At 31.0% G+C, this 13437-nt stretch overlaps 1 protein-coding gene across 1 annotated transcript; it reads left to right on the top strand.

The window, feature by feature from the left end:
- Positions 1-11463, top strand: LOC127724200 (calcium-independent phospholipase A2-gamma-like). The gene is made up of 8 exons (XM_052231103.1): positions 1-151; positions 2536-3364; positions 3871-4022; positions 4691-4954; positions 5517-5577; positions 6231-6422; positions 6828-7023; positions 8315-11463. Exons 1-8 carry the CDS (start codon positions 132-134, stop codon positions 8584-8586), a joined length of 1986 nt encoding a protein of 661 aa, XP_052087063.1. The 5' UTR covers positions 1-131; the 3' UTR covers positions 8587-11463.
- Positions 11464-13437: the final 1974 nt, after the last annotated feature.

Raw genomic sequence — 13437 nt, 5'->3', positions numbered from 1 at the left:
CATTTCTGGAAACGTGATATCAAAGAACTATTAATGACGCATCATCAAAACATAAACAAACCATGTTTATGTAGACAAGACGTTGAGTCTTTTTCGAATTCAGACAGTTAGAAAACAAGATATATAACAGCATGACACAAATACAGCTTGGGTAATGTAAAATATGTCAATAGAAATGAAATATTACGGGATTCTACTTTTGGGCCATATTTACAGGTCAACTTATGTTATGACCGGGTTACGTTGACATATTTGTATAGGTTAGTCGGTCAATACAAAAATGTAAGTCTGATTGCAAAATAAATTTTCAGTCATAATTTGGAATATTATGCATATGAGTTGATTATGTAATTGTATCTTGCATAATACTATGATTATTCTACTTAGCAATGTGGATGTGATTAGCATAATAAAATGTCTCTTGACAGTCTTGTATCTAATCAATGCAGATACTACAGTTAAACACACAAGAAGTTGTCTGAATTTGCCTGGAGGAGAATATAGATAGGGAAATCATTCCAAAAATTTTCAAAGACTGTATTACATTTAACAACAAATTGCATATAAACAAACATGACAAACATGGGCAATTCCAGACAGTAAAATTTAAACACCAAAATATCAACATTCTTTTCACTTTGGCAAGGGTTTTACTGCCAGTCGGAATAAGCCTCAAACTTTATAATAAAAGCTTACATGTAGTACAAATAGACATGAAATCTCATGGATAGTGTCATACATGCTGTCTCCATATATAGATCGAGGCCTGTAAGACTGCCCTGTTGTATGAAAAACTAAATAGGGCTCTACTATAACAGATACAAACAAAAACCCATGTTGACACAAACACTAGTTTTTTTTTTCTTTTCATGCTGTTATTTTCATCAATCTTTAAATTTTTGTTATTGTAGAATGCACAAAATGTACGGGTATAATCAATGTCTCTGCAATAATCAAGTGATGTAATAGATGTTAACCTACATGTAGTTTCCCTACTGAAAACAAGAGATCCATTTTCCTCACCTGTTTTACCATATTGAATCTACATGTATCTGAAATACATGTACAACATGTACAATGTATGGGGTTTGCATTTTAATGTGTTTTCTATTTAATTGACTGATAGAGGTACAAATGTACTGTATGAGTGAGAAATGTAAAAGAAGAATATTGATTTTAATCAAAATCTTTGTTGATATTTCCTTCAGGGATTTGCATTATTGTGCTAACTTTTGTTTCTATTAGAAGTTTTGGTCTTAATTGTCCTTGTAGACATAATGAGAACAATGTCACTTGGAGGAGGCCAATGAGGACTTGCTATTAGGACGAAAATGTACACCAATAGTACCAGCATTTATTTGCATATCACAAATATGACTGTCCTTTTTTTATCACAAATAATGATAACCGAAGAATGTGTCTCCCAAATTTTACTTACAAGTATATTTATAGGTTATAAGTAAACTTATTTTGAAAAAGGGCACTTAAGCACCATTTTAGTTAAATGAATTAAAAAAGGACACTTTAGTGTGTCCATGAATTGAAATCATATTGATGTGGCAATAATGTATGTATTAATATTCTAATAATATTAATCCATATGATTATTAATGTCACACACACACTCATACACACACACATTTCAAACTTTTCTATAATTCTATATCAGTCATCCATGTACATGTACAGTACACACAGAGAGGATGTAATCTCATACTCCCAACACTGATTCTGGTGTAACACAGTGTCACACTGTGAAACACAGATTTCTCTCCCAAAAAACACCAAGTAATTACTCCCATCTGGGAGGGTTTTATGACCTGTTGATTGCAGGTAAGAGTAATAAAAATCAACAAAGCACGACTGCATGGTCTGACAGTGACATAATTACATGTCAACTATTCTCTCACTTCTTCCTATTTCAATCATTTCCTATTTAGTTTTATTTCTGAAAGCTATAAAAAAAGGTTAACGAAATGATTTTTAAAATTTTTATACAAATATGTATTTTTAGATTGGAAAATTATTTACATTCTTTCATAATCTCATAATCAAGAATGGCAACTTGATATTTACAATAAGTTGTATTCATAGTCAATGATAGTCAGTTTAAACATATAGATATTAGTATATACATGGTTTAAAAAATAATAGTAATGATACAAAAAAAAATAATGAATAAAATAAAATAATGTAGATAAATTACATATATATATTATATTTATATAATCTTCCTTTATTTCTTATCATTTAAATTTAGAAAAAACGATTGAATAAATTCAACTAAAATATATGTCTTTATTTTCTATTAATAATACATGTACTCCACTTACAGGTGATGTTTTGTTTGTTTTTGTATGTTTCTTAGGTATGAAAACCCAACACTGTCAGAACAAATGCTGAATATAATTTTAATAAATAAAGTTGTACAGGATTCTTTAATAAAATCAGATTATAATATGTCTCTGATTAAATTTAACAAATCTCATGTACATGTATATGTTGAGATTCTATAAATTTTGTTTTGTTTTGTAGAATGGCTGCTGCTTATAGGAATAGCCTTATAAGGACCAGGTTGTTTGATAGTCAAGGATGTTCATCTCAGAAGTGGATTCATACTACAGACAGTAGAGAATCTTCTAATCTCCAGACTATCAAGAGAAATTACTCTGGTAGTGATGGAGATGGAGGTACCAATAGCAAGGGAGATAACTCACATCCTGTAACAAAAATCAAAAACAATGTCAGCTGGATGATGAATAACATCAAAGTTCCACAGATAACGATTCCTGATTGGAGGAAATTTGCACCAGAAGAAATGAATTTTACAGAAAGTGTCAGAAAAAATAAAGATAAAATTGTAGACAGTTTAGTTCTTAAAAAACAACAGTTTAAAAAGTTGCAAATGGCAAAGAAACAGAAGTCAGATGAAACAAAATCAAGCTCACCTCCTGAGACAAAATCTTGTGCTTTTTCTTCTCATATCCAAGAACACAATGATAGCATTGTATCATTCTATGACACTTCAAGTTTACATGTTGAGAGTCAGGCTGCCATAAAAGTAAAAGTCAATGAAGAAGTTATTCCTTCAGATACAAAAGCTGACAGTAAAGTTGACGAAGCATGGCTATCGAGAATGGTAGGTCTGGCTTTCTTTTCAAGTGCACCAGTTAGTGAGGCACAACAAGACAGTAAACCAGTGGTGAGAAAAGATTTTGTGTCCAAAGCTTCAATAGATAGCAGAACAAAAGCATTGGTACATAATCTAAAACAGGCTTCATCACAAGTATCAAAGCTGAAGAGGACCGAGGACTTGTGTTCACATCTCATTCAGTTTCCTGATTCCAGAACAATTGCCATGAAGGTTAGTAAATTTTTTCTAAATTTCAGGGTGTTTCATGCGAAAACTATTAAACAATTTATCCATTAAACATTTGTGTTAAAGTAAAAGTGAGGCTAAAGATACCAAATGGTAACTTCTTATATACAAGGTTTCATGCATTCAAAATTCATGTAATTATGATAAAATAAAGCGTGCACACACATACCCTTAAATTCTGTATAAAGAAAGCCTTCATTGACATGATTGAGTAGTTTTACAAGGTTTTGGTTTTTGGTATGGTTTTCATATGAATCAAAATAATATCTTGAAGTATTAGATGATATTTTTGTATATTCTGTTGTCACTTACAAATGTATACTTTCATATAAATCTTTAAAAGTTCCTTTATGGACATTTAAGTTATTAAAAATGATAATTAATATCAGTAGATAACAGACATAGATTATGATATAATTATCATGCTTAATAATAAGTTATGAGCAATGTCTTCATAATACAGTTATCTTTATTTATAAATATTATTGCAGGAAAAATGTTTACCTACCTTATTAAGACTGCACAAGACAAAACACAGACAACTGAAAGCTGAGGTCTCACAGGCCCTGTCTCTGGTTGGTTATGTTCACCCTCCTAAAGGAAAAGGTGTCAGAGTTCTCTCTATTGATGGTGGTGGTACAAGGTAAGTGTTGAGGGCAGATATCTCGAAGGTTTTGTCTTCGATTAAAACACTCAGCTCTTAGTCTAAGACAAAAATTAAAGAATCTTTGACATCTATCCCTCACTGGCTACCTGTTCACCAAATACTTAAAAATTCTTACACATAATGGCCATTTATGAAAATTTATTTGCCTTTTTCTCAGGATCTACAATCTTAATGTGAGCATGCTATACCATGTGGTGGGTTTTCACATCCATCTCTCATCAACAAAACTCAGTTGTAAATGTCCTTGTGATTTTGAAAATGTTGGATGTTACATTTGTACATGTATTATTAACAACCTCCAAATAACAACACTAAATTTTGATATTTTTTTTTCTGTTCTCTAACTTTAGTTTTAGATAGTTTTAAATGTTATGAAACGCATACACAATGCTTATTACCATAAAACACAGATCAAGTTCGAATTTGGGTGGCGTCAATTTAACAGTTCTCTATGTCCCTGTATAATGTTATATGCAAGTAGGGGCATCATCTGTGTCCATTCTCCATTTATTTTAATATCCATCAGATGAATATATGTATAGAAGTTTTACAAAATGTTTGTAGATATTAATCCACTATAAAACCAAATACTGCTCAAATACTTTATTTATATACATTTCAGAACATTAAATGATCTTTTTCAGAGGGGTCATAGCAATACAAACATTAAAGATGATCCAGGAACAGTGTAAGACAGATATAACCAAGTGTTTTGACTATGTGTGTGGAACTAGTCAGGGAGCCATTCTGGCTTGTCTTATATTTTTGTTAAAAGTGCCTCTAGCTGATGCTGAAGAACGTTACATGGAATTCAGTCAGATGTTCAACAGAAATGCAGTACTAGGCACAGGCAAACTGGTTTGGGATCATGCTTTTTATGACACTGATTTGTGGGAAAAGATCCTTAAGTAAGTACAATGTACCAATTTCTCTTCATAAAAAGTTATTGTTTGAGTGGATATATTTTAACATTTTAACTTCTGAATCATCTGATTAAAGCTGTTGTTGCAGTGTGATAGGTTTGGTACTGTTAGACTGGATGTGATCTATTTGCATATATTGATTGGCTAATAGAACATCAAGTTACTAATCTGTGCACTAATTGCTTCCATTTGATTGGATGAAAATATGATGAACAGAAAAGTTTTTCGCAATATAACTGTTTATTAAATTGTGTTCTCAAACATCGGCAGTCAGGTTTGACCATTAGAACAAAACAGTTGCCCTTATCCTCTGGCATAAGTGGCCAAAAATCAAAACAACCCTTGCCCTCAAATCAATTCAAAAATTGAAGGTTCATTGTTTTATTTAGAAGCAAAACATGAAATAAGTTAGAAAGGAAGAGAATTAATTAGCAAACTGTTTCCTTAATAGGAAAACAAGAACCTTTAAATGATTTTGGATGTAGATACACATCATTTGTGCATGATAGATGCCTCTTCATGCTTATTGTAATTAATTTTTTTGTAGGATGAATTTCTCTGAAGATAAGACAATGGCTGACTGTGCTAAAGATGATACCTGTCCAAAGGTAGATAAATACATAAACTATTATACTACAATCTCTTTACTCTTCCATCTGTTTATCTGTCCATTGTCTTCTGTAACTTTTGTAACAAATAAATCAGCTTCTGAATTAAGAATTTATTTTATATTTAATTTGGAGAATTATAATATCGAGTTGTACTGTCAAAATCAATTTTCGATTAGCTTGGAAGGCACTTCCTGTTTAATGATACTTTGAATATTTATGATACACAGTCATGACAGTAGTATTGTTGGATTTAAATCATTCCATTTTCCTGTGTGAAAAACTATGTCAGTGCATAGAAAAATTAAATGTGATACAACTTTTTAAACCTCTAAATTGAATAACAACTATCCTGTAATCCATCTTGTAAAAAAAGGATCAAAAGTGGTTTGGCAGCAAATTAAATAATGTTTACATGAAAACCTCATTGGAAATCACTGTCATACTGGATCCTTGCTTATTCATAAAAAAAAATGGTTCACTCTAAACTACTAGTATGTGATGAAATTGTTCTTATATTTTATACATCATCTACCTTTTTCTAGATATATATAGTTTATTATCTATCTTAACCTGACCACAATGATGTGCACAGATATTCCTTTATAATAAAAATGAGAAAAGACTGATTATATTAATATTTTATGTTACAGGTATCAGCCATATCCTGTCTATTAAATGTTCCTAAGATGAAGAGTTTTATGTTCCGTACCTACAACCTTCCACCTGGAGTGTTTTCCCATTATCCTGGTAATTGTAAACATAAAGTATGGGAAGCCATTAGAGCCTCTTCCGCTGCTCCTGTTTACTTGAAAGAATTTGTACTTGGAGACTTTATACATCAGGTAAAATATGCTTCCCATAGCAACAAAATTTTTTTAAATGGTTTTTAAATGTGATATTATGATATTAAGACCATGCACATGGTCATGGTAAATATGATTGATATATATTCGTATTAAAAAGGTGTTTTTAAGATGTAAACAGTCACAACTGAAATTGAACTAATGCATGAACTAACTAACTAAGGTTGGCTCAGCCAAAATCAGAAACACTAAATGTGAAAAGATCTGTAAGCTAACATCCACATTTTCTTATTTCTCAAAACAAACCAAAAAAAATACATAAAAATTACATTATTTTGATTTTGCTCTGTCAACCAATAGTGTTTTTTACATTTTTGCCATTACATATAAAAATGGATTTATATAGAATTAGTAATTTAAAAATGTAATGGTTTATCTTTGCAGGATGGTGGATTAATGGCCAACAATCCAGCTGCTATTGCCGTGTCAGAATGTAAGCTGTTATGGCCTGATGAGGCAATTCAGTGTGTTATTTCCCTTGGAAATGGACGTTTTGAACCCAATTTAGAAATCACACCAAGTAAAAATGCTGTAAAAGAAAAAGTAGCCAAAATAATAGATGCAGCTACAAACACAGAAGGTAATTCATTGCTCATGCTGTGATTTTATTGCCTAATATTTTAGAATTACTGGTATAGATTTTGTGTAGCAATAATAACCATGTAGTTAGATTTAGTTCTAAAATGTCTTCATTTGATTTTTTTGTGACACATTTATTTGAAATGATAAAAAATGTCTTCAGAGTTTGATCTGTGCTCCTTACACAAAAACTGCTTCAACATAGAACGACTGAAATTGACACTACATAAAATTTACAGTTACCATCAGGAAATTAACTGGTTCATGGATATGATTTGGTGGCTTCTGAATTCACTGGCCTCATGTTTTCACTGTCTTAGATCTTTTGGATACTAGAAGTCCTCTGATTGTGTCCTATTCCCATTTGAGGCATTGTGACAGTTTGACTGAGCGTGGGCTTGCATGGCAGGTGATGCATACATACAGGAGATGCTTACCCTGAAGACACATCTAGTCTCACTTCTTTTGGAGTTAAAGCGATTCCCTCAGTTTTAAGTTTGTTACCTTGATTTGTATTTTCTTTATCGTTTTATTAGATTTGACCATTGGTAAACTACTGCTTTGACAACTAGCTTTGAATATATCTATATCTCTTATAAGATGTGTTGAATTGTAAATGTATAAAGAAATGGATGAAAACAAGTTTGAAAAGCATGTTCAGTGATCTGTTTTATCAGTTTTCATCAAATTGTTTTTGACAGAACAGAAACAATGTTCTTGAACTTTGAAATTTAAATGGGTTGGTTTAGAAGCTTTAGTTACTTTGCTTACTAGTACACTATTTCATGAAATTGGAATTGTTGTAATTTATCATTACAGCAGATTCCATTGAGTGTGTAGCCAAAGGTAATATCTTTGGTTAGCTTACTTGTTAGCTGAACCGTGAAGTCATTATTAGGTCAGGTATACTACCCTACTTTCGAAGTAGCATAGTCCAACAGACAGATCGATTGGTTTTCTGTCAGACTAGTCTATTCTTAAAGTAGGGTAGTATACCTAACCTAACAATGACTTCACTGTTCAGCTAACAAGCAAGCTAACCAAAGATATAACCTTAGGCTACACACTCAATGGAATCTGCTGTAAATGCTCTTGAAATTTGAGTTTGTCATATTTCACATATGTTGTGCTTGTATTACACTTTCTAACTTTTAACAACAAAGTTGCTCTCTGTTGCACTATCTGTGTCCTTTAACACATTCTTTTAGCATTTATTCAGGCAAAACCAAAAACAATGGTCTTTCACAATATTTTACTTACAACACTAATTTGACAATGTCTTATCTTTTCAGTTGTCCACACAATTCTCCAAGACTTATTGCCAACATCAACATACTTTCGTTTTAATCCCTACATGTCAGAAGACATCCGATTGGATGAGAAAAGAACAGAGAAACTTATACAAATGCAACAAGACACTGAAATGTATTTACGTAAAAATGAATTTAAACTTAAATGTGCTACTGATCAATTACTGAAACAAAGACAGCCACACCAACAAGCATTAGATTACATCAAACTGAAAGCAGATTCCTCTTTTCTAGCTGATTCTAATATATTATAAGAAACAAAAATTATAAAGCATTATCTGTGATAAACTAGTCAAAATGATGTTTGGATGTACTTTTAATTTATGATAAAGTACAAATGAAGTAAGTTACAAAAAGAACCCTTTGTATTTAAGTTTGTTGTGAACGACATATATTTCACTCTGTTCTCTAAAATTAAAAGTTTATGTATGATTAAAAAGATTGAAATGTAAAAGAACATACCTGTTTTTAATGGAATGCATTTATTAAGTTTTTTTCTTCTTTCTTAAAACTTGTGGTGTTTTATTTTTTTCATTGTTTAACTTGTGACAATAATTTGAGACAGTACACATTAACTATTTAAACATTAATGAATCTTAAGAAAATGGTGTTGAGAACAAAGTCATTGTATATTTAAAGTATATTTATTCCAGTTTTAATGGGATGTAATAGAAATATAGGTCATAGTACAGTTGTGATATTTTATTCCAGTTTTATGGGATCAAAAGGCTGATTTTTTATGTTATGATTCAGTTAAGAATTAAGTACCAATTTATCTAGATGTATTTTATACAAAATGAAAAACATTAAGATATCTTTTCTCTTATTAATGAATTCAGTTGGTATAAAATCTGTACTTCTTATTCCCAATACTCTTTCAGGTTGTATGACACAATTTCAGTGTACCATGGCCTGTCAGGTGAATTTTTAGTTATTGAGCATAGTCCAAATTGTGATTGAATTAAGTGCTTTTTGTATAATATTTTTGTTCTTTTATTTATTATATTATATATCATGTACATGTTAAGATTTGGTCTTGTTTATGTTACTTTATGGTATTATGTAATTTTTTTCTGATTAAGGCATTACTATTTCTCAGTAGGGAAACACATTTCATTATAAATTTTACTAAAACTGCAACATTTTTTGGTTTTAGTTATCTTATTCAGCTTTATTAAACACTTTGAAAACAAGAGAACTAGTGACCTCTAATGAAAATTAATACAAAGAATTGAGACATGATAGTGATTAATTCTTACTTTTGGCAAAAAATGACATTTATAAAATATTTTCAAATGTACACAGTACAACTATATTTATAGAATATTTTCGACATGTATAGATTGCTGCTTCAGTATTTCATCTCCTCATAAATGTTTCATGATTCCATTGCCTATGCTACTGGTGGTTGTAATTCATGCTGATTGGTAAAGGATATTATATTAAATTTTTCTTTTTTTAATTGGGTTTTGGGTTATCCATGGAAGCTTGCCTTTTTTGCAGTAAAGATGTTTGCTTCATTGTCAGCAATAGATTATTTAAGGTACAGAATTATCCTTGATTGCAGCTTAGCATCCATTTCATTAAAACCATAACACTTTATTGATAATTACACACAGACACATAGAACTGTTATTAAATTTGAGGTCAAAATATGAATCATCTACAATAAAAGATAAAAAGAGCATGAAGTAATGATTTGTATTACTCTATTTAATAATATCAGCAGAACAAACTAGCAATTTCTCTAATTTAAAAATACTGACAGTCCTTTGTAGACACCTTCAATTTTTAACAGAGAGATATGTATTTGTCCAATTCTGAAAAAAACTGGAGATATTACTATGTAGAAGAAACATTATGAATTGATAATCGTTTGTTTTACATTGTTTGTTGTTTTATTTAATGTTGTCTGAGTACTATGCAGCATTTGATTTAAAAAAATGCTTATTTACAAAATGGCATGATTTCATTTAAAAATACTATGCAAATAAAACAAGGGTTTTATAGTTTTGTACAAACTTGGACATTATTCATTTTAAATACACAATCTGTAAATGATGTGTTTATTTGTCTAGTCTTCTTTGTGTAGTGCTGTTTTTTTGTGATCATTCATTTAATCAAATCAGTACTTTACCATGTATGACAGTAACTGATATAAAGTGATATATATATTACAATTAATAAATTATCTCTCCTTTCCTTTCCTTCTTAAAATCAGTCTTGAAGATACATTTTTAGTACATTATTTTTATCATACCAAGGATAGTGTTTATAATTTTATGATTACTTAATTTTTCTTTGGAGATAAAACAATACTTTCACAGAATAGTAAGCAATGTTTGTGTGCACTGATGAATAGCAAGCATAATTGTGTAAGACCTGTGATATATAAGAATGCATAAAATTTCACCATTCTTCTGTAAAATTTAGAATTTTTTGAAAAATGTTTTGTGATTTTCATTACTTTAATAATATTTGACTGTAACAGCAGTTTCTCTTCATTCTGTGTGTATTTTCTGTTCTGACCAGTTTAGATACATTTTGATAAACTGCATGTTGATTAAATCTCTCTGCTGTAAAGCCTGCCATTCAGAGCATTGCACTCAGCATTTGGCATGAAATCATTAGAGTAACAAATTCTACCTCTTTACCCCATTCACTACATTTATCCACTCTCGATATTGAAATTTTCAAATTTTTTTTTAAATGTTCAGTAGACCTTAAATTTTAGTTTAATAAAGCGAATAAATATCATAATCAACAGGGTTGTGTGTTAGATTATATATATTTATACACTGGAAGTTGATATACAATCTTTTAAAAGCAGTTGATGTTAGATAGGTCAGTTATTTATCACGTTGTTTTACTTGATTTTCATAGAATTCATTTTAATCTGATTAAAAATTCCTGTATTGAAGACAGATTTTTTTTATGAGTTTTTTTCATTGCTGCTTATTTAAAATATAAGAGAAAATGTATTATAAACAATGTTGTAAAGAACAGCTGGCATGAAATAGATTCCTCAAATGGTATTAACTTATTTTTTCCTGTTTTTTATAAAATTAATTGTTACTTAATATACTTATACTTGTTTATTGTTTGTGAATAAATGTGGACCTGTGAATAAATCTTTGTTTATTTTTTTAATATCCATTTAACTGAAAATTGGACAAGTCAAGTATGTTATTATTTTTTACCAACAATGAACAAAAGCTTCAACAAAGCAGTAAAAGTGCTTAAAAGCTTCATATTTTGTGAAGCAGCTGTCATTTTGCATGTCTTTATAAGCAAAACCTTACAGTCTTTTTATTTGTTATTTGAGGGATTTTTGTCGAGCCGGCGACTTCTGTCGCAGAAAGCTAGACATAAGGATAGTGATAAGGCGGCAGCGTTAACTAACTTCTTAATTGCTTAATATTTCAGAAGGTAGAAGACCTGGATGCTTCATACTTTAATTTGTATATAGATGCCTTATGCTATGAAGTTTCCGTCTGTCATATTTCCATTGTCCTTGACCTTATTTTCATGGTTCAGTGACTACTTGAAAAAAAAGTTAAGATTATTTGTAATGTTAATTTCTCTTATTATGAGTAATAGGATAACTATATTTGGTATGTGTGTACCTTGCAAGGTCCTCATGCCTGTCAGACAGTTTTCACTTGACCTCGACCTCATTTCATGGATCAGTAAACAAGGTTAAGTTTTCGTTGTCAAGTCCATATCTCAGATACTTTAAGCAATAGGTATACTATATTTGGTGTATGGAAAGATTGTAAGGTGTAGATGTCCAACTGGCAGGTATCATCTGACCTTGACCTCATTTTCATGGTTCAGTGGTTATAGTTATGTTTTTGTGTTTTTGTCTGTTTTTTTTATACAGTATGCAATAGGTCAACTATATTCAGTGTATGGAATGATAGGCTAGTTCTGGAATATGTCTTTCACCGGAAAAGATCGTCAATTTCACACGCCTTTATGATGTCATTTACCAGATAGAAGGCGCGCCTGTATCCCTGCTCTATTAAAGTTTCAAGCACTTTCAGAATCATCATTCTGCAGGCTAGTCTAGAAATAATTTATGTTCCGTAAGTACATAATCTTAATTCCCGTACAACTGAAGGGAGGGTGACCAACTTATTAGATTTTAATTTCCCAAATAATTTGTGTAGTATAAGATCAAACTTTTTCATCCGTTCCCTTGACATGGAACTTGGAAGTGACAATGACTACATTTTGGTCACGTGGTGATGGAAGTCACATGACAGATTCAACTAACTACCGTATCCCGGAACTGGCGTATTGTAAGGTGTACATGTCTGTCTAGCAGGGTTCATCTGACCTTGACTTCATTTTCATGGTTCATTGGTCAATATAAAGTTTTCATGGTTTGGTCTGTTTCTTCTATACTTTAAGCAATAGGTCAACTATATTTGGAGTATGGAATGATTGTAAGGTGTATATGTCTGTCTGGCAGGTATCATCTGACCTTCACTTCATTTTCATGGTTCATTGGTCAATGTTCAGTTTTCCTGGTTAACTTTGTTTCTTAGATACTATAAGCAATAGGTCAACTGTATTTGATGCATGGAATGATTTTAAGGTGTTCATGTCTGTCTGGCAGGGTTCATCTGACCTTGACCTCATTTTCATGGTTCATTGGTCAATATAAAATTTCCATGGTTTGGTCTGTTTCTTTTATACTATAAGCAATAGGTCATCTATATTTGGTGTATGGAATGATTGTATTCAAGGTGTACATGTATTTTCAGCTTGGTTTATCTGACCTTGACCTCATTTTCTTGGATCATAAATGTTAATGTGATACTTGTAGTAGAACTTTATATATAGGACTATCAACATAAAATCAATGGTCAGTATAGCAGGCGAGACATTTCAGCATGTGCACTCTTGTCTTGATTTGAAACAAATAGTTTTCCTTTCCAGAGGAAGATTTGATTAGTTCAGGAAAAACTTATCAATGTGAGGTCAAATGCCTTGAGAAGTCCAGGTCAAAGGTTTTGAGGCCATTTCAAACACATGAGTTCAAAAGCCTAAAAGCCTTTGCATATTGCGAAATTTGTTGCAATTTAGACAAAATCATA

This window comes from Mytilus californianus, unplaced genomic scaffold, assembly GCF_021869535.1.
Source record: "Mytilus californianus isolate M0D057914Y unplaced genomic scaffold, xbMytCali1.0.p SCAF_1, whole genome shotgun sequence".
Lineage (NCBI taxonomy): Eukaryota > Metazoa > Mollusca > Bivalvia > Mytilida > Mytilidae > Mytilus > Mytilus californianus.
This window is presented reverse-complemented; position numbering and strand designations above follow the sequence as displayed.

What these genes read in the sequence shown, in the direction of transcription:
- LOC127724200 (XM_052231103.1), top strand. Translation starts at nt 132, where the DNA reads ATGACACAAATACAGCTTGG. An exon ending in ATTGATGGTGGTGGTACAAG is followed by an intron (nt 4,023 to 4,690) that starts GTAAGTGTTGAG and finishes GATCTTTTTCAG; the next exon opens with AGGGGTCATAGCAATACAAA. An exon ending in TGCAGCTACAAACACAGAAG is followed by an intron (nt 7,024 to 8,314) that starts GTAATTCATTGC and finishes TTATCTTTTCAG; the next exon opens with TTGTCCACACAATTCTCCAA.